Source organism: Sardina pilchardus, chromosome 5 (assembly GCF_963854185.1).
Source record: "Sardina pilchardus chromosome 5, fSarPil1.1, whole genome shotgun sequence".
NCBI classification, from domain to species: domain Eukaryota; kingdom Metazoa; phylum Chordata; class Actinopteri; order Clupeiformes; family Clupeidae; genus Sardina; species Sardina pilchardus.
The window spans coordinates 33,551,078-33,577,307 of record NC_084998.1 but is presented as its reverse complement, the minus strand read 5'-3'; the positions used below and the strand labels follow the sequence as shown (position 1 = coordinate 33,577,307).

General features: G+C 44.4%; 1 protein-coding gene across 1 annotated transcript in view; it reads left to right on the top strand.

Annotated features, from left to right (window-relative positions):
* Positions 1-10,941, top strand: part of myo18aa (myosin XVIIIAa) — an 85,019-nt gene extending 74,078 nt beyond the window's left edge. Inside the window, exons 42-46 of the mRNA XM_062537341.1 lie at positions 4-143; positions 1,232-1,276; positions 7,523-7,645; positions 8,320-9,811; positions 10,804-10,941. Of these exons, the coding sequence (XP_062393325.1) occupies positions 4-143; positions 1,232-1,276; positions 7,523-7,645; positions 8,320-9,793 (1,782 nt within the window). The 3' untranslated portion in view covers positions 9,794-9,811; positions 10,804-10,941. The remainder of the gene's footprint in view (positions 1-3; positions 144-1,231; positions 1,277-7,522; positions 7,646-8,319; positions 9,812-10,803) is intronic.
* The last annotated feature ends 15,289 nt before the right edge of the window (positions 10,942-26,230 follow it).

Here is a 26,230-nt window from a genome sequence, read left to right as displayed (position 1 = left end):
CAGGAAATGGACATTGAGAGTCTAGAGGCAGCCAATCAGAGCCTTCAGGCTGACCTTAAGTTGGCCTTCAAGAGGATCGGAGACCTGCAGGCCGCCATTGAGGACGACATGGCGAGCGACGATAACGATGACCTCATCAGCAGGTAAGCCCAATCTCTGTGATCTCAAGAGCTCTGCTGCAACTGTGACGCAGCAAGTTCTCTTAACTTTGGAACTGTGACTCAGTAGGTTCTCCTAACTCTTTAACTATGACTCAGCAGGTTCTCCTAATTCTTTAACTATGATGCAGCAAGTACTTCTCACTCCGTACTGTAGTTATGACTCTGCAGGTTGTTGCCACTCCGGCTCTCTGACTGAAGAGATAGTTCTAAGCTCAGCAGTTAGTTCCAACTCTGTAGTCATGACTCAGCAGGTAGTTCTAACTCAGTGATCTTTTGGGGAAGGAAACAGAGTTGCTGCACGCCCTTATGGGATTTCCTGAGGCTGCATGTCTTGCGTCTGTGTGTGTGTGTGTGTGTTTGTCTGTCTCTGCCCACTCTTTTGTGCTTTTTCACTTTCTCTCCCTTTGTGTCCCACTGTTTGTTTTTCCCTTTTGTTTGTTGCTTTGTTTGTTTGTTGTTTATCTCTTCACTTTGTTGAGTCCTTCTCTGCATTCTTTTCTCTGGCTGTGAGTACCACTCCCTTTATCCCTCTCCCTCTGCCTCTCTCTTTCATTCAGTCTGCTCTCTCTCTCTCTCTCTCTCTCTCTCTCTCGGCTGCTGTGTTTTGCGATGCTGTCCTGGTTTAATCATGTCCCCTGAGCCTCTCTCCCCCTCTCTCTTGCTTTCTCTCCATCTCTCTGTGTGTGTGTTGGTTTTCTCTTGTTTGGGCTCCTGCTGGGCTCCTTGTTGTGTGGGATGCAGTAGCTGGGATAGACCACCTCTGAGCCACTCGGAGGTAAACAATGCAGAGCGATATATTCCCCTTCCTCCTCCTCCTCCTCCTCCTGTGCCAGAAAGGAGATCACAGAGAGGATGAACAGACCAAGCTGCCTCCCTGCCCTTCCAGAGCAGGCCACTACAGGGGTCAGGCTCAGGTTTCCGGTGTGCTTTTCGGAGAAAAGAAGCACTCTGTTGTTTCATCCTGACCCCATGTTGTGCATTCTTCATGTGGATTTCCCTCGTGCGACTCTTCTGTCTTTTTTTTTTAATTCTGTCTTTCCCTGTTTTCTCCCCTTTCTTGTCTGTGGCAGTTTACAAGACATGGTGACAAAGTATCAGAAAAGAAAGAACAAAACGTGAGACCCCAACATGGAAACGTGTTCTCCCCATTTTGTTTGTGTTGACCGAGTTGTGTGAAGTTTGTTGTTCACTCACCACAGGAGTGTGCTGTATTGAGGATGGGTTTCTCTGAGAAAACATGACCATTTTGCTCATAGTTTACTTCTAATTTCACCTAAAAATGCATCATTAAAGCCTTTATTAAAGCAATCTGAAATACTTTAATGAGAAATAATGTCCGGATCAGACCTCAATATTGCATCATTCCTGGCGAGCCTGATGCTAACTCCTTCCATTTGCATCCAGTCGTGCGCTTTTGTAACTGGTGACGAGCCTCATGCATCAATCTCCATTGGTGCTGATACACTCATCCCTACCAAGCCATGACTGTTCATTCATCTCAACCAATGCCTGTTCTCTCGCCTCTAAAACCCAAACCATGTTGTTCGTTTCACACTAAAACCCAAACCATGTCTGTTCCTTTGACTCTAAAACCTAAAGTATGTCTGTTTCTTTGACTCTAAAACCCAAACCATGTTTGTTCCTTTGACTCTAAAACCTAAAGTATGTCTGTTTCTTTGACTCTAAAACTCAAACCATGCCTGTTCATTTGGCTTGTTTAACACTCTCCCTCAAACACTGTCAGCTCCTTGAGTATGCTGAACAGGGCACCAATCAACTGTTTAGTCGTTCTGTAGTAGACAAGGTAGCAGATAGCAGACACTGGATTCTGGGCTGGATTTGGCCCGGTTCTTGTGCAGTTATGATGAGCCTTTGTCAGAACAGGGCTCAATCCACCTCAGACTACGGTTCTGTGTGGTTCCCCACAGGGATCTGTGAAAGGTAAGTAAGTGTACACCTATCCGCCTCTCCAGAACCACTCATCTGTCTGCTGACGGTAGAGAGGCCTGCGGAAGCCATATTGCTGTATCACAGTATTCCCATCACTGCTACAATCCTATACTGCACTAGGGGAGGAGTTGTTTAGTTTTTACATTGCAGGACGGGGGTGTTGGACGCTTGTAGCATAGTGGTTAAGGAGCTGGGCTAGAATGCCGTGGCCAAGTTGGAGGTTCCATGACTGGCTTTCGTCGGTTGTGCTCTTGAGCAAGGCACTTAACCCTGAGTTGCTCCAGGGACATTGGCCCTTGTAATATAATATGTAAGGGAGCGTATGTACAGTATGTATGTATGTAAGCTAAATGAATAAATGCAGACTGGTGGGAGATTATGAAAGCTAACACTGCCCCTATCTCCTTATGAGAGGCCTGAGGGGCCTCATAAAGCATGCATCTCTATGGTTGTATCCTACAGTAATGGAGGAATCGATTTCTTGTTAAAGTGCAGAATGATGAATTTGCACGCCTGCATCCTTATGGAATAGTACTCAGTTTAGATGTTCTTGTTAACGTCAGTGAGAATTATGGAGTGTATCTATATTGATTTGGGTCAGTGCTAGTGCATTATAGCTCTGCATTATCTCATGTCTGTATTTTGAGCACAATTGTTATGTTAGTGTTTTTCCTTTGTTTTTTGTCAATCTTTTTTTTCCCTTAGAATTAGAAAGGGATAATTGAAGATTAAAATTATTCTGTTTTAATATGATATTTTTATACATTTCTGTTGACATACAGAGCGTTCGTATGCTGTAACAGTTGAGGTTAGAGAAACGGATAAAAATATGTGGAAAAACAGATGCAGCAGAAGGAGACTGCCCAGACTCTTAATGATGAATGTAATTGTTTGTAGTGAGGGTAGGAGACCCCCATCCAGGGCCATTGTCACAACAGATTATCTCGGCTCTCTGAATCTGGTTAGTGCATTTGTTCCTTAGTAGCGTGGGGCGGTAGAGTCGTGCGCGGGGGTGAGGGTGGTGGGCCGAACCATCACGAAAATGGGGGGTGACGCAACGTGGAAAACACTCCATTATTAGGCACCTCTGTCCAAACAGGGCATTGTTAGAGCTGTGTGTGTGTGTGTGTGTGTGTGTTTCTATACAGTACCCTCCAGAATTATTGGCACCCTTGGTAAAAGTTGACTAAAAATAGGTCTAAAAAATAATCTTTAGGTGATTTATTGTACTCCCACAATGAAAACAACGAGGAAAAATACACCCTGCAAGGGAAGCAAATTTATTCTGAGAAAAAAGAAAATCTCATAAAGAAATAAATGTTTTTAATAAAAACACGTCACTCACAATTATTGGCACCCCTACTTGTAATACCTTCTTAAACCTCCCTTTGTCAATAAAACAGCATATAATATTCTTCTCTGACACCCCATTAAGATTGAGAATACAAAGTAAGGGATTTAAGACCATTCATCTTTACAAAACCTCCCCAGATCGTCCAGATTGCTAGGTCCACACTTGTGCATTCTTCTCGTTGACTCATCCCACTGTTTTTCTATGGAGTTTAGATCAGGGGACTGCAGTGGCAATGTCTGAAGCTTGATTTTGTGTTCAGTAAACCATATTTGTTTTGATCTGTGCATTTGTTTTGGTTCATTGACCTGATGAATGATCCAATCATGACCAACTTTTAGGGCCTTGGCAGAGATTGTTTGATTTCCTTTGAAAATGTTCAGGTTTTTCTTGGTGTTCATGATGCCATGCACCTTAATTAGGTTCCCAAGGCCTTTGGGAATTAAAACAGCCCCACAATAGCACAGCCCCTCCACCATAATTCTGATTAGGCATGGGGTTCTTTTTAGTATAGTCATTCTTCTATGTACGCCGAAGACACCTTAAGTGTTTTTAGCAAAAGAGCATAATTTTATTTTCATCTGACAATAGACCACACTCCCAGACATGTCATGGTACCATTCAGTAACTCCTGCCATTTACATTGTTCATTAAATGACTCTACTAGCTTTAACCTGACATGCTGTCTAAATAATCTATTAGCAGTGAGGTCACTTTTGAAGATTTTTGGGGGGGACTTGGTGACCCCAAGATGATAGCTTTGTCTGTAACTCTCAACAGTGGTTCTTATGGATTTTTTTGCCTATCATACCATCCTCTATACTGTGCGTGGGAGCAAAATAGCCATGGGTCTTTGTCCAAGCATGTTTGCCACATTTCCAGATGATTAGAACCTTTTAGTCATCATTTTAACTGGAAATATAGGCATTTTCAACAAAATACCTAGTTTCCATAGACATTCTCTTACTTACAAATGTCAACACAATTTCTTTTTATTTCAATTTAGTGTATTCTCTTGTCTCTCCAATGTTGAAAAATGACTAGAGGATTTAGCCTCTGAGTGACTTCATTTTCATACCATAGTGAAAAAGAACGTCATGAACTACTTCTGAAAGTTCACAGACACTCTGATTTACTTTAAAATGTTGCATTTACATAGGAAAATGCTCCTGTTAAATGTTGTACATAATATGTTTCAGGGGTGCCAATAATTGTGAGCAAGCTGTTTTTGTTAAAAATATTTATTTCTTTATGAGATTTTCCTTTTTCTCAGAATAAATTTGCTTGCCTTGCAGGGTATATTTTTCCTCATTGTTTTCATTGTGGGAGTACAATAAATCACCTAAAGATTATTTTTTATACCTATTTTTAGTCAACTTTTACCAAGGGTGCCAATAATTCTGGAGGGTACTGTATATGTATGTCTTTGTGTCTGTGTGTGTTTCTAAGGTGGGTGTACTGTATGTATGTATGTGTGTGTGTGTGTGTGTGTGTGTGTGTGTGTGTGTGTGTGTGTGTGCGTGTGTTTCTATATGCATGTCTTTGTGTCTATGTTTTAAGGTGTGTGTGTGTGTGTTTGTGGGTGGGCATGCATCTTATTGTGCTTATGAAATGTTTGGAGAAATGAATTGAAAAGGAGTAATTGTGTTGAAAAATGAGGCGATTCCTTAGTTAAAATGATGGATGTATTTATCAGGGGTAGGGAGAGGGCTTTAAAGAACTACTGCGCCTGGTTAAACATTGACAAGAGCCTGTTTTCTACAGCCTAGAGCATTTCCTGTACTTTACCAAAGACTGCTCTCTTAAAGAGGCCTCTAGAGGGCAGACATCTGAGCTCTTTCTGAAACATCGGACTTCATCTAATCACATCTCTTTGAAAACTCAGTCTGCTCTCTCTTTCTCTCTATCCCTCTAGCTCTCTTTCTCTCTCTCTATCAATCTATGTCTCTCTATCTCTCTTTCTCTCTCTCTATTAAAGAGGAACTATGCAGGATTGGCAATTTCATCTCTGGTTTCGGTTTCGTTTTTCGTTTTCGCTCGTTTTATGATTGCATTTTCTCTGCAGAGCTTCCCCGACAGCTTTAGCGTGTATATTTATACATGTATAGGCTATATTTAAATATATAAATTGCAAGCGTGGTCTTCCAGATGTAAACAAGGAGCGATCATCTCCTGCAGAAAGTTGCATAGGGTCTCTTTAAAATTTAGTCTGGTTTAGTCTACAGTAGGTTTGACCTGTATGTATTATGGTCATCATGTGACTCATGTGAATCATAAGAGAGTTCTCTGCCATGATGACTAAAGTTGTTTGCATTCTGTCAGAACACTCCTCTCAAAACACTTAACAAACAACGGCAACTCCAAATGTATTCATTGCTTTTCCCCCTAAAATCTCACTGCCAGCAGGCTGGTTTCAAGTGGGGGGTGTATCCATCTCGTTATCTCTCATCCACACACACACACACACACACACACACACACACACACACACAGCTGGCCCATCATTTGACTCTAGCTGGGAGCTGATTGAAATAAGCAACCAGGTAAACTCCATTTACCTCAGGCTAAGGTATTCGAGTCCTTCCAGCTGAATGTAGATGGATCAGAGACTCTAAACTCTAACAGCAAGTGAATAGCCGTTAGAGTTTAGAATAGATCTACAGGTCAGCTACTAAAAACACAGTGTGTGCAGCTCCGAGACGAGCCTGGAGATGAGCGTGATGAGTTAAGGGCTGTAAACTTTGTGTTTGTGTGGAAGACCACGGAGACCATAACAGTCAGGTTCAGGCAGCAGCCGCGTTAATTGGAGTCTGGAGTGGGCCATTTGTATTCAGCTGAGCGCCAGTGTGCTTTTCTCCCGGCCGCCCTCACCCAGAGTTATTATACGTTCAGCCGAGCGGCGACAGCTACTCAGGTCCGTGAGCACAGCCGCGGACGAGGCCATTATCTAATCGCAGTTTACTCTCTTTCACAACAACAGCCAACTCTTAACAGCTCGGATGCATGTGTTGATGGGCTTTTTAATATATGCTAATTAGTTCAATTATTAAAGTAATCTAATAATTCTGGCGTGTAGTGCCATTATGTGTGGGGAGGGGAAAAAACCTCGACGGTGAGGCAGTAAATGTTGTTTTTGAGAGATTCAGGGTTCAAAGTGTCTTTTTTAAAAATCAACACTCAGCTATTCTACAGTAGTTGTATGCAGAGCTGGATACCAAGGGTTGATAGAAAAAACCTGTTTAAAATACAGCATTTAGTATTTCTCTGAGAAAGGTGAAGTACTTTAATGATTTTTCCCCATACACCATGGAATTGCTTCCCATAAATGAGCAAAATATAAAAAAAATGCTAAAGTAAGCTACTTCCAGGCATTCGGTTTAATTAACATTCATGTGATTTTTTTATTTATTTATTTGCCCTTTTGCTTGTTTTGATGTATGCATAAGAAGTTATTTTTGTTTTGAAGTAGATTTATTGGTTTAAAATGCACGATGGCTGGAGATGATGGGAACGTGAGTTCTTTAATGGTTGCCTAAGGCAGCTGCAGGAGTGTGAGGAGACACTAGTGTAACTGCTCTCATCTAAGTTGGGGTCTTCTCTACCCAAACTTCTATTACTTCCTGTTTGGGGACAAAAGCACTGAGTGACCCGTTGGTGCATAGCTAATCCAAACATTGTCTGTGAGAAAACGTACCAAACTTAAATCCTCCATTAGCATGTAATACAAGCATTAATGATACTGTGTCTTGGCAGGTCTCAATGGTTCATGCTGTGGTGGCATGTCATTGACTAGAAGTTAAACATGATGCTGTTGTATTGCTTGACATTAACCAGATTTAACTCATGACAGATGGCCTGGTGCGTGTTCTCATCTCATCTGCTCACTGGGTTCAATCAAAGTGTTCTCCCCCAGGCTAACCCTGTTCATCTGTCTGTTCATCTGTCTGTCCACACGTTTCCTGTGTCCGTCATGCTGTGTTAATGGTGCCATTTGTCCTGGCGGATGGCGTTAACTATCTCTCCGATGACATTAACTGTCTCTCCGTATTGTGCTGTGCAGCGGAGATGACTCCGACATGGACTCGGAGGTGGAGGACCGCGTGGACGGGGTGAAGTCGTGGCTGTCCAAGAATAAAGGCTCCACCAAGACCCTGTCGGACGAGGGCAGTCTGAAGGGCTCCAGGTCAGTACTCAATCACGCTGGGTTACGGCCCGCGACGCGTCTCTGATACGTGTACGGGTCAGTGATGCCATCTCATCAGTTCTCAACCGTGACGAGGAGGGAGGAAGAGCTACCCGTTATGTCTCTGAATGCTGCGAGGTCTGTACTGTGTGTGGTCAGAGGGGGTATGTTTAGTGGGGTGTGTGTGGTCAGTGGGAGTGTGTGGTCAGTGGGAGTGTGTGAGTGTTGCGTGTTTAGATCAGTGTGATGGGGCTCTATTAGATGGCTCATGTACTCATTCATGGGTGCTTATAAGCCATCATCCTTTAGGCTTTCTTTCAACACCTTTGTATAGATGTTGTTCACCCCCCAAGGAGTAACACTGAATAACTGCAAATAGAAATATAAACTGCAAATAGAAAAATAGGTCTTTAGATGATTTGTTCTGGACTATCAGTACTTGGGATAGGGGGTTGTAGTTTAGTCTAGGTGATGGCAAATGCTTTTGTATTTGATCTTGTAACGAATTCCTTTAATGCAGTATTCATTTTCTCTGTTTCTGCCACATCTGTTGATATCAGAGTGCCTCTTTACATATCTCTCATTCTCTCGGCATCTTCCTACTTTAATCTGCCATTTTCCTCCCCATCCTCTCGTCTGTCTGACCGTTGTCCACTCCGGTGCGTGCCCATCAGATATGCTGTTAATGTGGACGCTAAGGAAGGGAAAGAGGGGCTGGAGGGGAAGGAGCCCGTGAAGGAGGCCAAAGAGCCGGAGCGCTCGGCCACCGCCATGAGCTCCCTGAGCTACAGGAAGCGCTCCAACCTCAAGGACTCCATCGGGGGCACGGGCGACGAGAGCTCCCTCTTCAGCACCCTGAAGGACCAGTCGGACACCATTGACCGCTCCTCGCTGCGCAAGGCCAAGTCCAAGGCAGACAAGCCCGGCGACGACATGGACGACCGAGGCTCGGTCATCTCGCAGGCGTACTCGGAGGCCACCAGCCGCGCCAGGAAGGGCCTGGACCGGCGCTGGACGTCGGCGCGCAGCAGCCCGGAGTTGGACAAGGAGTCCAGCCTGTCGTCGCTGGGGCCCAGCCGCATGTCGTCGCGCCGCGGGATGGACCCGGGCGACTTCGACGACGACGACGACGTCAAGTCCAGCGTGAGCGGCTACAGCGCGCGGCGGAGCGGCTCGTGGATGGACGAGAGCCCCACGCTGAGCCGCAGGGCGGGAGGAGGAGGAGGAGGATCGCGCAGCCCCGGGAGCGTCAGCCGCGCCGACTCCCGCATCTCCCTGGCGCGCAGCAGCCGCCTGAGCGAGTTCGGCCTGCGGCTGGACGACGACGAGGACGACGAGCGCATGAGCGTGGCCTACAGCGAGGGGGGCGTGTCCTCCGTGCGCTCGCTGGGACGCAGCCTGTCCACGCCGGACGCCTCCTCCTCGGCGGCCGTGGGCGACCTCGGCGACGTCAAGTCCGTCGGCCACCGCAACTACCTGGACCCCGACCTGGAGAAGGCCATCAACGAGGTGCTGAGCTTCAAGCCCATCAAATTCAAGCGCCGGAGCCTCGAGGACTCGGACGGCGAGGAGGAGGACGAGGAGGTCGGCGGCGGCGGAGAGGCGGACGAGAGGAAGAGCAGCGTCCGGGCCGGCGGCGGGCCGGACACGGACGAGGGTCTGGGCCGCAGCATGTCCAGCGTGCGCCGCTCGGCCTCGGGCTCCGCGCTGGACTACGGCCGGCCGTCCAGCACCATGAGCTCGCGCAGCGGCCGCCACAAGAGCAAGAAGAAGAGCCGCGCGTCCCAGTCGGAGAGCTCGTCCGAGGACGACCACCGGCACCGGCGCGGCGGCGGAGGAGGAGGCTCCTCCCGCAAGAAGGCCAAGAAGTCGTCCCGCAAGAGCTCCAGGAAGAACAAGTCGTCCTCCGAGTCGGAGTCGTCCGACTCGTCCTCCGAGTCCAGCTCGTCCAGCGCCTGTTCCGCCATCTCGTACCGAAGCTCCAACAGCGTGAAGAAGGGACCCGGCCGCAGGGGCGAGGAGGCGCATGACGACGGACCGGATGGCACCGGCCCCGAACGCCCCCTGAGCAAGAAGGAGGAGAAGAAGAAGCAGAAGAAGATGGACACTATGGTGATGAAGTACCTGTACAAGCCAGAGAGCGACTAACGCAACGCTAGACCAGAGGTGATGAGGCCTGACCACCGTGTGAGAGCATGGACTGGCATGAACCCAGCACTGGACTGTGCCTGTGGACCGGATCCCAAAGAACACTTTGGGTCTTACTGATTCTGAAACCTTTACACTCTGACCTAACGCCCAGGGGTGTGTTTCCCAAAACATTAGTTGCTAGCAACTTAGTTGGTTGGCAATGGGAAATTGCTTTGCAACCAACAACCAATAACTTAGTTAGCAACTGTGTTTTTGGGAAACGCAGCCCAGCATGTTTTAACCGTCACATTAGTCCTAACTGTTTAGTCACATTGCATTATGGTCCTTTGAGGAATGCTAGTGCTTTACGGAACGTTTTGCGTCATCCTTGAGATTGACTGCAGTAACACGGATGACTTTACTGCTGTGTGTCTTTTCCAGTGACGAGCATGGGTTGTGTGTAATCTGCTGTGCCTTTTATGATCAGTAACATTTTCTTCACTCAAGAATGTTGTCGACCTGTGTGGATTTGAAATGTTCTAACCCCAACTTAATCCATTGCGTGATTAACATTCGCGTTAGTCATTACTTTGCACTCGGACTGGAATGAAGATCTTCCTTGGAGTGTTGGCCTGTTTATGCAACCTCCTTGAGAGAGAGCTGGATTTCAGGACCATTTCCTGTCGCACAGTAACGTGCATGGGTTGGGTTGTGATGTGTTCACATGATGCTGTGGTTCAACAGCTGTGTTGACTGACCATTGTAACCGCCCAGCCAGTAATGCTGTTGTACTAACAGAAACTCCTCTCTCTCTTTCTCCCTCCCTCTCTCTCTCCTTGCCACTCCCTACCTCTCCAACCCCTCTCCATCTCTCTCTCTCTCCCTCTCTCTCTCCTCGCCGCTCCCTACCTCTCCAACCCCTCTCCATCTCTCTCTCTCCCTCTCTCTCTCCTCGCCGCTCCCTACCTCTCCAACCCCTCTCCATCTCCATCTCTCTCCCTCTCTCTTTCTTTGTCTCTCCCCCTCAGCCCCCCGCTGTATCGCAGGCATTTTTCTACCCCCCATGCTGATGATGACATCACGGAGGAGGAACCCCCCAGTGCCGAGCCGTCCCAACAGACCCTCCTCCACGACGGTGACCACGACCCCGACAAGCCCTCAGAGACTGCAGCGTGACATGCTGTACAAGACAAACAAACAAACAAACAAACAAACACAGAAACACTCCATGTGTGAAGTTGTCTGCAGTGACATGATTGAAGGCCATGGCTGTCTCCTCACCTTCTCCTCACCATTAGGTCTCACTCATATCTGAAAGTGTGTGTGTGTGTGTGTGTGGAGGAATGGGCGGTTTGGGGAGCTCCGAATTGTTTAGTTAAGAGACGCTGCTTGTGAAACTGGAATGTTGAGCAACTAGAGATTTATGCGATTTGTTTTGGACGTTGATCAGATCATTGGCAACATGTCCACTAACTCTCTGCCCAATGTAGAGAAGCCTAAAGCTAAACGCCCCCTATTGGTCACCTACAGGTACTCATATGCATACCTCAGATCACCTGGGCGTAGAGTGAACGCTAGGAACAGCATGGAGCAGCATGTTGATGGTTGAGTAAACCCTTCTCCAATGATTGATATTATACAGGACTCAGATAGCGTGGCACACACACACACACACACACACACACACACACACACACACACACACACACACACACACACACACACAGTCCCGCAGGCACAAGGCCTTACCAACAGTCCAGTGGTGTGTCCAGGAAATGCTGTCCTAGTCCTTTAAGAAGGATATGAATTGCACAAAATGTTACATTCAATTTCAACACTGTTTTATTGCTTCTTGTGTGTTAAATCTGTGTATTGGTTGAAAGATGGCTGTAGCAGCCAAACCTACACACACACACACACACTGTCAAACAATCTCCTTTAGTGTATATGGGCTTTGATACACAGGCATTATTTGTCAACGCTTGAGTCTATGGGTGAAATAAAATAAATAGAAATATACCCCAGAAATATAATAAATATATGTTTTGAAAGCATACTCTGTTTTGGAAAATAGCCCTGCTGGGAATATATGCTCTATGATCAATGCCTTGAATCAGTGAATTTTTAAATTAAGATATGGAAATATTAGGATCTGAACCTATTGCTTTGCTTTTGCGTGTGTGTTTTTTGTTCCCTTCTATTTCCTTGTTTGCTAATTGCATTTCTTTGTTATGTCCAAAGGGAAATATATTTGCTATTTGGAATTGTGGTGCTCTGCATTGATTTATTCTCTCCTCTGGTTCTCAATAAGATTTTCCTGAGTAATCGCTGTCTTGGTGTCACTTTCATCACATTTGTACGCTGTTTTGTAATTTCCCTAAACTCACATACAGTTGGTTGGTTGCTAGCAGAGCTGATATGAAATTAAGAGATTCACCTGAGGTGCTCTCATATTCTGGCCTTATTAAAGAATGTCAAATCTCCCTCAAACTGTTGGTGAAAGTGCCAAAACACTGCAAAGGTGTTAACGCTATGAGAAGGTTTTATTTGTGCACCTGCACCCGTGTTAAAACACCTGCATCATTTAAATTTGGTGTGTGTGTCTGATATTTGCAGACGTCCCTGTGTATGTGTGTGTGTGGGCGCAAATGGTATTAATTGCATATGAGAAGCTGTTTTTCATTTCGTATGTCAAAACAGTGGTGTTTGGACATGCATGCATACCTGTTCCTCGATGCATTTAGGCCTATATGCATTTCTTGGGGTAGCAGTTTTGTCAAGGTTTCAAATAAAGACAAAAATTTACAATCTGGGGGGTGCTGTGGGCTACAGCGCCCATACCATGTACGGGTCCGAGTGCCCACGGCGACCCAGGTTCGAATCCGGCCTGCGGTCATATCCCGATCCCACCCCATCTCTCTCTCCCACTTGCTTCCTGTCTACTCTTCACTGTCCTGTAACAATAAAGGCAAAAAGGCCAAAAAAATATTAAAAAAAAAAAAAAAAAAGTACAATCTACTGTTATTACCATTGTGTAAGGAGGAAATCAGTGTTTGTTTGGTTCCTGCATCAGATTATATTTTTCATTTATGGTTTGAGTTATTCTTTCATAGTCACCTCAGTCAATCAAAGTTATGTAGTGAGAATTAACGTATGTTTTATAGAAAGGATATATCTCCAGTAAGGCAACAGAAAAGATCATCTCAGAGAGAGAGAGAGAGAGAGAGAAAATAATGAAGGCCTGTGTAAGTGGGAAAACAGAATGGATTTGAAATGTAAACATTTTCAGGCAATTCCAGGCTCTCGAATGTTGTCCAACTTTATGGTTTGTAAGTCCTAACTGCATGTAGAGAAGTGGGGATGGATCATCATGTCTCAGCCAATGACTGTCCTCACTGATCTAAAGAATATACACTCAGAAGAATGGACTTAACTTTGAAGGATGTGGGACTGTATCAATCAAGCACGCAGGACACACAAAGGTGTCTCCACCTACAAATGCTATTTGAGGTATGCCTTTGTTCACCACAACTGTATTGTTTACAAGATAACATGAGAATTGACAAAGGGACTTAAACAATTGTAGTTTCCAACCCAATGTCAAACTGTTTAAGTCAAATTTCCCAAGGAGACCGACTGTATTCTAGGAATGTACAGTATATGTTGGTCCTTTGAAGCATCATCCTCATATTTGGTGTTGCACCTTTTGATCATCAATGGATCCTTGGTATTTCATAATTCATTGTATTTGATCCTTAGTTATCTCTCATGTTTGTGTCCTTCCTTTCTCTCCTTTGCCTCCAGTCATCAGTATGTGGCATGTATGTGTGGGTGATGCTCTTGAGAGGGTTTCTTTATGTGGAAAACAAACGCACACCTCATCAGCATTGGTGTGTGTGATGAGAACTCCCACACACTGTCTGTCTGTGTGTGTGTGTGTGTGTGTGTGTGTGTGTGTGTTGCATAGAGTGTGCCTGTGGGTGATGCTCTTGAGAGGGTTTTTTGTGTGGAAAACACAAACACCTCATTGGCATTGCGGTGTGTGTGTGTGTGTGTGTGTGAGCCTGGAGCTGCCACTCTGTCAATAATGTTTTGATTGGAAGGGCTGAGGAGCTGCCTATAGGGACAAGCTGGAGACACCGCAGCAGCCAGCGCTCATTTGCAATGCAGACAGGAGACGTGCAGAGGAGGCGCAGGGGAGAGGGAGAGAGGAGGAGATGTGCAGAGGAGGCGCAGGGGAGAGAGAGAGGAGATGACAGGAGACATGCAGAGGAGGAGCAGGGGAGAGAGAGAGGAGATGACAGGAGACATGCAGAGGAGGCGCAGAGGAGAGGGAGAGAGAGGAGACGACAGGAGACATGCAGAGGAGGAGCAGGGGAGAGGGAGAGAGAGGAGACGACAGGAGACATGCAGAGGAGGAGCAGGGGAGAGGGAGAGAGAGGAGACGACAGGAGACATGCAGAGGAGGAGCAGGGGAGAGGGAGAGAGAGGAGACGACAGGAGACATGCAGAGGAGGAGCAGGGGAGAGGGAGAGAGAGGAGACGACAGGAGACATGCAGAGGAGGAGCAGGGGAGAGGGAGAGAGAGGAGACGACAGGAGACATGCAGAGGAGGAGCAGGGGAGAGGGAGAGAGAGGAGACGACAGGAGACATGCAGAGGAGGAGCAGGGGAGAGGGAGAGAGAGGAGACGACAGGAGACATGCAGAGGAGGCGCAGGGGAGAGGGAGAGAGAGGAGACGACAGGAGACATGCAGAGGAGGAGCAGGGGAGAGGGAGAGAGAGGAGACGACAGGAGATGTGTAGAGGAGGAGATGAGGAGACGACAAGAGACGTGCAGAGGAGGAGCAGACAGAGGGAGCACAGGGTGACTAGGACAAGAAAGGAAAGCCAGGGAGTGTGTGTGAGTGCACATGAAGGAGAGAGAGAGATTGTGTGTGTGTGTGTGTGTGTGTGTGAGAGAGAGAGAGAGAGAGAGCCTGTGTGTGTGTGTGTGTGAGAGAGAGAGAGAAAGCCTATGTGTATGTATGTTAGAGAGAGAGCCTGTGTGTGTGTGTGTGTGTGTGTGTTAGAGAGAAGAGCATGAGGGTGAGCGCAGTGCTGGTGTTGTCTTTGTTGTTTGCATATATCATTTCCACTCTAATGAGAGGCACACGCTGACTGACTCCGTGGGCGGGAACAGGGCTTTGGGACACACTTCTAACACTGTTTACGTTTCTCTCTCTCTCTCTCTCACTCTTGTTCTCTTTTTTTCTCTCTGTCTCTCTCTCTCTCTCTCTGTAGCAGGGCTGGAGGAGACAGGAGTTGCATACACATAAGCAGAAGAGTGCCACAGGGCTGTTTCCCCAATAAAGCGCCGCTTTAACTGTGTGTTTTTCTCCTCCCGCGGTGGAGCATTATCACGCACGGCTGAAAGAGCTGCTCCCAGACTAAAGGGAGGCGTGACGCAACGCGGTGAGAGTGATGCTCCAGGCTAGGGCCTCTCCATGTCCCCTAAATGACCTCTGGACCACTGCCTGCCGTAGGGCTACTGTATGTCAAGGAGGCCTACAAACCAGTGATAAACAATCATGTTTCTGACAGTCCTAGGTCTGAAGATGAGTGCTGGCTTCAGCATAGTCTATTCACTGGAAGTGTTTAGTTGTAGGCTACGTCTTTCTCTCCAACTCACTTTGTGTTTCTCTCAAACTGTTGTGATACACAAGTGTTTCTGCACTTTAGCATCTGTATTTGTGTCACTAATAGTTTGCATGTTCTAGGCTATTTGGATATGCGCGGTCTTATCCATACTGCCCTGAAGCAGTTCCCAGGCACTCACTCCGGATTGCTGGGCCAGGCAGTCAATGGCCAAGTGACAGAACGTAGGTTCCATAATTAAAACAAAAATTGAGATTTTTAATAAAATGGAACAAAAGACAATACAAGTGTTGTGTATTTTTTCCTCTGTGGCGCGAATGCCATTTGTTTATCCAGCAAATAACGATGTCTACAGACAAGGTAGAGTATGTTGCATGATTTTATGTGTGACGATGTGCCGCCTCAGCAGCACATCACACTATTATTTTTGAGTTTTGTTTAATTATTGATGTGTTTAATGTCAAAGTCCTGTATTTGCCCCGTGTTCATGTTAGTGGGTACGTTCCTTGGCGCGCGAGGAAATTGCTTAATGTGTGAGCATGGGCGATTGGGGTTGATGTAAGCTATGGTAAATGTGTGTGATGTTTATGACTGATGTAGATGTCCGCCAGATAGGGGCGGTGTGCCCTTTTATGGGTGTTTAGACTTTGCCGGTGTTGGCGAAAGTAATGAATTGATTGGCCATTTAAATGCTAGCTTTCCTCTGTGTAGGGGTTCGGTGTTCGAAGTGTTTCGTGATGCACGGTAAGAGGCTGCTGTGAGCCTTGCGTGTAGGTCTGCTTATGAGACCTGAACTTTAGTGTTTGTTAAATGTTTGTTTGTCAATCTTTTTTTTATCTCACGTCGGGTGCGACCGATCGGAACCATGGACTATGTTGATTATTTTTCCACGTTGTAAATAAAAACACCATGGGCCCTCTTAAACCTGCTGTCTCGGCCTGATTCCTCCTACACCACTTGGCTATCCTATCACAATGAAAGTATGATGTATTGCGACAGCAAAGCAAGTCAAATTTGTCTCATTCCATCGAACTACTGATCCGCTACCTGATCTGGTAAACTTACATAGTGCTGTTATACAGTAGGCAACAGAGGGCCGCAAAGCAAATGCAGAAGTGCCGTTCACCCTGTTACGAGTTGATGAATCACTGAAATGATTTTGGAAACACTATTTTATTTAAGTGAAGTATTTATTGATCAAGGCTGAACCATAGTAGAATCTGAAATATAGGCCATGTGATCAGAATTTTCACCAAGGGTCATGTGATCATGCTTCTTAGTGTAATATTATTTCAATATACTATATTTGATTATATGCAGAAAATATAAAAAAGTGGCCAACATTGTATATCTGTATATTTTGAAATAGATTGAAAAATACATACAGTATACTGCTGCATTCATGTGAATGTTATTTTTCTACGGAGTGCACTTGGGTGGGAATCGCCCTCACAGCTAAATTGAGTTTCCTTGATTAGCTTTTAAGGTATCCTACCGCACACAGATTGCCTGCATAAGTGAAAGAGATGGAGGGAGAGAGAGCACTACACAGACATACATACACAAACACACACAAACACACACACACACACACACACACACACACACACACACACACACAGGTGGCTTCACAGCAGCACTGCTGCAATATGCCTGAAATGGCAAGTGAAAGGGCTCTACAGAGACACAGAAAACGCAGTGATGACTGGTCTCAAGTGGCTCTACTGGCGCGCACACGCACACACACACACACACACACACACACACACACACACACACACACACACACACACACAGTAACTAACTAGTCCCATACGTAACACAGGTGGCTTCACGTCAGTGGCACTGCAATATGCAGAAAATGGCTGGGAGAGAACGATGGCACAGTGATGACTGATTTCTCAAGTGGTACACACACACACACACACACACACACACACTAGGACTGTTCCCAGAGGCAACACAGGTGGTGTCACATCAGTGCAATTGCAACATGCGGTAAATGGCTGTTATCCCCCCGCAGAGAGAGGGAGTGAGGGAGGGAGAGAGAAAGAAAGCACAGTGACAGATCTCTAAAGTGTCCCCTCTGTCAGACACACACTGTAGTAAACACAGAGGCCACGCAGGCAGGCGCCAGTCACGTCAGCAGCACCATGGGGCCGCTCTTCCTCTACAGAGGCACGAAGAGACGCATCTCTCACGGACACCTCCATCTCCTGGCACCTCCAAGCCCAGTTTCTACTCTAAAGGGGGGTTCACATTGGGCCTGCAAGCAGCAGCACAGCACTGTGAAATATTGTCAATGGCTTGCACTGAACAAAGCCATGTTGAACCTTAACCACGGCGCCATGTAAATCTTAGCCCGGTGGTAAACACAACAAAAATGGGACATTTAAAATAATAATAATAATAATAATATAGCTTTATTGTCCACAAAATACTGTAGAAAACTTGTATTAGCCTCCACAGGTGGGTTTCTAAAACACAGACACAGATCAATAGACCTTACTGTATGTAAATGCAACAACAAATAGCAAAATCATCCTTAACAACAACAATAAATAACACTTTCACAACACACCAATACCTCAAAACCTCAACATTACCTCAAAAAAGAGCAACCTAGCAGTGAGCACAACGTATGATGCCTACAATATGAATCCCCTTTCAAGCAGGGAACACACTGGAAATAATGCAGCGGCATCGGTAACACTCAGACCATAATAAGTTCCATCTTGTTCCTAAGTAACATGGTTTGCCTAAGCTGACAATTGGATACACTCGCGTTGCGCTTTGACAGTTGAACCAATTTCAACGCTCAGCCTGTTCAACTCTAGAGTTGAGTTAGCACTGCCACTATTACGCTGCAAATGGTGCTGCAATACGCTTACAAAACCTGCCGCTTGCCGCTAAGGAGTGTGATTCCTGCCTCAAGGCCTAAACACACGGGTGAATGAAGTAATGTATATGGCAAATGGAACGACCGCTTGTGTCGCTCTAATCGGCCCCTTTCTATTTTTCAGGGCATTTTTGATACATCAGTATGTATAACAGCTGTCTTGTCGATGGGTGATCGCGTCACCAGTAATGCCGCGTTTCCCAAATGCGATCTTTCAAAGAAGGAATCGCTAAGAAGGAGCGCTACGATACAGGTGATTCCCAGACGCGTTCTTAACTGCCTTCTTAGGAGGACCTTAAGATCAAGCCAAAGAAGCTTCTTAAGAAGCTCTTAACGAGAGCTGTTCACCACGGTGGTGCCGAAACTGTGGTACATTTTTGGTTGGCACTAGGCTACTCAGACATTTGGCTGTATTGCTCATAGGGAGGGAAAGTAATCTCATCACCATCTAGAGGAGGGGATTTTCTTTTAGAAAAAATATATCTCGGCCCACGATGGGAACTTAGTTAAATGCCTTCAATATGCTATGCATTTAGGTCAGCTCTATTGCTTATAATGGTCATACTTTATTTTTTGGGATCAGTTTAATTGTGTTGAGTTTGTTTGTAACATGGTGATTAATGGGGGACCGTAATGCTTGTGATAGCAGTGTACCAAGGAAGCTTGTGCCGAATGACGTGACGGCGGTTAGCCTATGTCATGTCTATGTTTAGGAGAGACTAAGGCCTGATATATACACAAATCGAATTAAGTCGGTTTGGATTATACGAGAAGCCCGTACGAGGTACATGAAGACCGGTGGATCTTCACTAAAAAATGAATGGGTTCCTATGGCGCTGCATGGCGGAGATGTTTTGTTTCCCCCATTTCAATACGGCTGCGGCCATGAACCTGACATCGATTTGTGTATATATCAGGCCTTGGTGCCAAATTGCATAATACTTACAGTTGCACGACTACTAGGCCTAGTTGTTGTCGAAATTGTCATGTTTTCCCATAGTAACCCATGTCAACATCCAAAAATTGTGTTAAAACACTGTATAGTAACACTGTTGTTTACATTGTATATAAATGACATCTGTGCTTCAATGGAAAATTGTAAAGTGCATTTCTATGCTGATGACACAATCCTTTATGCCTATGCACCATCTGTAGAGCAAGCAGTGTCATATCTTCAATGTGCATTTGATTGTGTGCAGAAGTCTTTAAATGATCTTAAACTGGTTCTAAATGAAGCTAAAACTAAATGTATGATCTTTACTAGATCTAGAAAGTGTGACCTTGATGCCTATACTGTAACATTAGTTCCTTAAATGGGACAAAAATTGAGCAAGTTTCTCAATATAAATATCTTGGCATATGGCTAGACAATAAACTTTCATTTAAAACTCATGTGCTTGATCTTACAAAAAAAGTAAAAATTAAATTAGGTGCACTTTACAGGATTAGGTCCTGTTTCTCTTTAGAAAGCAGAATGACCATCATTCAAGCAACCATACTGTCAGTCCTAGACTATGGTGACATTGTGTATATGCATGCAGCTCCTTCCACTCTGAAATTACTTGATGCAGTTTACCACAGTTCACTACGTTTTATAACTGGAGATGGGTTTAGAACTCATCACTGCACACTATATGAAAATGTAGGATGGACTTCCCTTTATGATAGGAGGGAAAGGCACTGCCTCCTTTTTGTTTATAAGGCATTACTGGGAAAGTTGCCTCCTTACCTAACTTCTCTTCTGAATATGAAATCAATCTGCCACAATACACGTTCACAGGGTTTTATATCTCTTCAAACTCCTCAAATTAAATCAGAATTTGGTAAATTAGCTTTTACATTTTTTGCATCTAATAAATGGAACAAATTCCAAGAATTATTCAAATTAGATAGGTTTGTGTCACTAGACCAATTCAAAGGTATGATTGATGATATGGCTGTTGTAAAATGTTCTTGCTTTGACTAATATTTAGACCTTTTATTTTATTATTATTATTATTATTATTATTATTATTTATACATACTTTTCCCTCTTCTCTTCTCTCTGTTTTTATTATTATTGCTTTATAAATTGTTTATGTAGGCCTATTATTTTTCTTATTCTTGTTTTATTATTTTGATTATTGTTGTTATATGTTTTGTGACTCAGGGCATTGCTGTAAAAGAGCTTGATGCTCAGTCAATTTTCCCTGAATAAAAAACGGTTGATGATGATGATGATCTCTGCCAGCATTTTCAGTTCCAACCTACGTCTTCAGGACCGCCGTCACGTCATCCGGCACAAGCTTCCTTGGTACACTGCTATCACAAGCATTACGGTTCCCCATTGACTCCCATTGATTCTAACTGACCATTTCGAAGGAAAACGTCAATTATGTGCTGAAACAAACGCCGCTGACATATGATAGTAACCATTTCACTTTGATAATAACCAAAATTTTTGTCCGACATAATACAGCAAGAATTTCAAAATTTTATCGACACAACGTGGAGAAACTTAAGGGAGAACAAAAACATTACATCCGTGACCCATGTTCAATGCAATTCCCCATTGACCCTCGGTCACGAAAAATGGCAGCCGTTATTTCTTGAATGTCAGAGTAATGACATTCAAAATGGTACCTTAATAATACAACACCATTCATAAAGTAACGAAGTATGAAAAGAAAAACACAATTCATCACATGGATCATCCAAACGACTTTGTGTCAATTTTCAACCCGCAGCTTTTAATATCATAATAATGGGTGTGAAATATTCCTTAACCACTAGATGGCGGCATGGCACAGCGCACTTTGCATGACACAGCAATCACGTCACAGTACTTTACTTCCTGTTTCATGGTTGCTGTGTCATCAAAGTGCGCTGTGCCAGTTAGGAGCTACTTTTAGCCCTAAAATTCTTTGTGAATACGGGCCCAGAAGGCCCTTCAAAACCCAAATGTCATGTGATACACTACTGGGCCCGTATTCACAAAGAATTTTAGGGCTAAAAGTAGCTCCTACCTGGCGAATTTAGGGAGGAACTCCTAAAAATAATGGGCGTGTCACTCCTAACTTTATGACTCCTATTTTTTTTCACTAAAAGTTATTCACAAAGCATTTTAAGCCTAAAAGTAGCTCCTAAGTCTAGGACAGCGTAAAAGAACTCGAGAGGACTTCTAACTCACTAAGAGCTATTCACAACCCGCTTTTAGTGGCATTTCACGTCGCGATGTTTTGAAATGACCGTGTAGTGCAGGAGCTCGCTGTCATGCAAGGGAATAAATGTGCATTGCAACTAAGGATGCAAATGCAATAATGCCACCGACAACCAAAACCACCATTGCATGTAAACTAAATGTAACATCTTATTGTGCCTAATTAAATTAAATCGCTTCTCCTCTTTGCAAATATAGGCTACGTGTTTTCATACAGATTAATTTAAAACATGTTGCAAATATACTGCTCCAGTCCATAGTGTTTCATTAAGCCTAGGCTTGCTTTAGGCTACTCTTTATTCATTAAGGCTATGCCTATTTATTCATCATCTTCCATCCTTCACAGCCCGACATAGCGCACGCATTCTCACCAGCTAAGACCTCACACCTGTCACTCAACTCGTCATTGTAGGGGAGGTTTGCCATCATTCCCGCGTTATAATCACCAGCCAATCAAGGTGGTCACTTTCATCAAGCTCGTGCATGAGTAATGATGTCAACCATAGCAACGAAGACTCACTTTTAGTTTAGTAGTGGGCGTTTCTCCTTACTAAAAGTAGGTCTGAAAGGCTTTGTGAATAACTTTTAAGGGAAAACTCTTCTAGCGCGATTTAGGAGTACTCTTAGTGGTAAGATAAAATGCTTTGTGAATACGGGCCCTGACCCACAATCCTTGGGGTAACAAACTTTACAAATATACCCATCCCATGTCAGACCAGTTGTGGGTTTCAGTAAGTGAGGAGAAAACTGAATGCAACATGGAAGCTTCTATGCTAAACGAATTATTTGAATTAAAGGCATTTGGGAGACTGCCAAATGACCTAACCAAAAATGAAAAGTATGTTCTGTTGAGGCGAGCAAAGACGTTTGCCCTCAAAGGTGAGTAAAATGTCAAGCAGTTAAACCTAGTTAAAAAAGCCTTTAGAATGAACTTGTCAGTAACATTTTATGTTTAGATGGTGAACTTCACTACATACGCAATAATGGGGACCTGGCTAAAGTGGTCCAGGGAAGGGAGGAGGTGGAAAACCTTCTATTGGAATTTCATAATGCAGCGCATGGTGGGCATTGTGGAGTTGAGAAAACTTTACATGCATTAAATGAACGGTACTACTGGCCTGGTATGTCTGTAGATGTAAAAACTTGGGTAAGTACAACAAAAGTGGTCATTCTGTCAGTAAATTCTGCATTTTCACTACTTTTCCCTCAATGAATCAACAATCATTATTAACAACAAACATTTTGCAGATAAAACACTGTGCTGAATGCCAGGCTAAAAAAGCTGGCATTAAAAATAAGACTCAGTATGAACCCATTGTGGTAAGTTCTTTTAGAGATGATCTTTTAGTAATGGTGTGTTGTGTATGTGAACTGGAAATGTTTCAATTACTGTTCATCACAATTGCTTATCAGGTGTCTGAGCCTTGGGAAGTGGTAGGGATGGACTTGGTGGGAAAAGTCAAACAAACAAAAGATGGGGGCTATGAGTACATCTGTGTGATGGTGGACTATTTTACAAAATGGTCCGAAGCCTTCCCTCTAAAGACCAAGAGTGCAGAGGAGGTAGCACAATGCATTGTGCAATTTTTTTTTTTTATCGTTTTGGAGCACCAAAACGAATTCTCACGGACAATGGCAGAGAGTTTAATAAGGTTAGTGCTTGTATGAAACTTCATTGTTGCATGTAATTATTCTTACCACTTCATTAATTCTGCTTATGTTACATTTAGATCAATGCTGCCCTAAGCCAATATCTGGGCATAAAACGCAGCCTATGTGCCCCATACCATCCCCAAACCAATGGTTTGGTTGAAAGATTGAATGGCACCATTCAGAGGTAAACCATACTAAATTAAATAATTCTTTAGATAATAATGACTGAGCAGACATTATAAAAACAAAATAATCTGTATTATTCTTCAGTTGCCTGAGTAAACTTACTCAGAAAAGGCCGGAGACATGGGTGACATACTTGGATTCAACAATGTTTGCGTTACGGACAAAGAAGCAACTGACCACCTGCTTCTCCCCATATTTTTTATTATTTGGAAGAGAAGCTAGGTATCCAAGTGAGATACCAAAAACGTATGAGGTTTGTACAATTAAAGAGTCACTAAATGTTGTTACTTGTCACATGTCCAGTTCATACCATTACAATTTATGTGCAACCTTACTCTTTTACATTTAGGTTGATGAGTCCATTGAGGATCTGGTGGCAGAGGAGTTAGTATTTTATGTTATATAGCTTAAAGGGATAATCCGGAGTGAAATGCACTTTAGATCAATTTTTCGGACTATTGGGGGTACATACGTTGAGTTGACACCAAAATCATGTCATTCGGATGAATTTTGAGAAAGTTCGAGCTCACCGTTTTTAGCCAAAACTCGTTAGCCTGGAAGTGACCGGGGCGTGTCCTTTCGCCGCTACAAAACGCTATTTATATATTATCTCTTCTACTGTTCCAAACAACACTACACTTACGTGGTAGTGAGTAGAGGGTCCCTGAAGCCTAACCAAAGTATCCCCACGTCTTTATGTGGTCGGATAGAGAGTCCAGAATGAATTTAATCGAGTCAGTGCCTCTCCGGAAATGACGTTGCTGCAGCTAGCAACGTTTTAACAACACTTTACTAACATTTCCGGAAAGGTAAGGACTCGATTAAATTCATTCTGGACTCTCTATCCGACCACATAAAGACGTGGGGATACTTTGGTTTGGCTTTAGGGACCCTCTACTCACTACCACGTAAGTGTAGTGTTGTTTGGAACAGTAGAAGAGATATAAAAATAGCGTTTTGTAGCGGCGAAAGGACACGCCCCGGTCACTTCCAGGCTAACGAGTTTTGGCTAAAAACGGTGAGCTCGAACTTTCTCAAAATACATCCGAATGACATGATTTTGGTGTCAACTCAACGTATGTACCCCCAATAGTCCGAAAAATTGATCTAAAGTGCATTTCACTCCGGATTATCCCTTTAAGCCTACCTTACATTGACAGACTTTGCAAAGATTTGGAAAAGATTTTTGAAAGACTACAGTCTCAGACCCTCTCACATCTAAAGACAATTCATTGAGTTTTTAGTCACAGACTAGTCACAGGCCAGTCTCAGATTAGGATTTTGCAAAGACTGTGGGTCACTATTTACAAGACTGCTGCTAGATTCCTTCAAATTATTTCCATCGTGCACTAGGCTACACGTCATCATCAACAGGAACTCACATGAAACCTACTCATATCAAAGTAATTTTTTTGCGTTTCTGCAGCATTGTTTCATGTGTGACATCCCTAACAAATATAGAGCTGTTCTGTCACGTAGAATAATTAGACTAATAATTTATAAGAAATGAAATAACAAAAAATCATAAGCTACAGCTGTTGCCTATTTTGCCCTTTCCTGTTTCGTGTTGGAGCTAGGTCACGATTGGTCTTTAATGTTCACGTCACTATTTGCATGAGCCACGACTGAAAAGACTTCCGATAATATCAAACATGTTTGATATTGTCGTAACGGCAAGACTAGAAAAAGACAGACTCCGACGGACTTAAAACCGCTAAGATTGGCACCTTACACTAAACTCCCAAGATTTCGATTTTGGAAATTTAGTCGCCGACTGTTAAAACAGACCAAAATCGTGCAATGTAAGCCAGCCTTTAGCCGAGATCCAGCCAGTTTTTGATGCTGAAGAAAGTAGTCCGGCAAGTTGCTGGGGTCACGAAAGTAAAGTGTTTTTCTTCTCAAAACCATATGCGTTCAAAAGAGTGATATATTTGCAACACAAAAACGTTGTCCAGGAAAAATTCAAACCTCGTTATCACTTGGCACTATTTTTCTCGATTCCTATCACTGCGCGCTACTGACAGCTGGACAACGTTTTTGTGGTGCAAATATATCACTTTTTTGAACGCATATGGTTTTGAGAAGAAAAACACTTTACTTTCGTGACCCCAGCAACTTGCCGGACTACTTTCTTCAGCATCAAAAACGATCAAAAACCAGCTGGATCTCGGCTCACAGGACGCTGTCGGGGGGTAAATCAGTGCTGATGCACAACGTTGCTGACAGGGAACCCATATAACTTTGTGTCTTAAAACCCGAACTATGCCTTTAAAGTCACTGCACACCGGCGCCCCTCGCTGTTTAGGAGAAACACCTGCGCGTCTCCCCTGCCTTGTGCCACCCCGACGGTACGCTTCCCGTCTGCCAGTTCCATGCAGTGTCTCTCTGGCCTGAAGGTGTCATCAAAGCTCTTGCTCCGGTCATTGATGATGTGAGATGGCGCGCCTGTGTCTACGATCAATCCTGTTCTCTGGATCTGCAGCCGTTGCACTGAGAGGCTGGTATCTTTTGTTTGTGCGCTAAAGGTGTAGTCTTCTCCTCCAGCGGCTCCCCGGGCGCCATCTGGTCCATGACCTGCTCTACTGCCGCCACCGTCGACGCCGCCATCATGAGCACACGCACACCTGGCATTCCGGTCACGCTCCTTCTTTGTGCAGGCCTTATCTGAGTGTCCCCTGCTTTTGCATGAGCTACACCAAACCTTCTCTGTGCAGTCATCCCTTTTATGGCCCTTTTCTCCGCAGCGCCAATACACCACCTCCACTGGTCCGGTCTTTTTCTTTGGCACCACTTGGGCCCTCAGCACCCTTTCCCTCATCTCGTCTGCAACTGGGTCTGAATCTTCTGAAGCTTCGAAATTTCTTAGCTTGGCCTTGAACTCT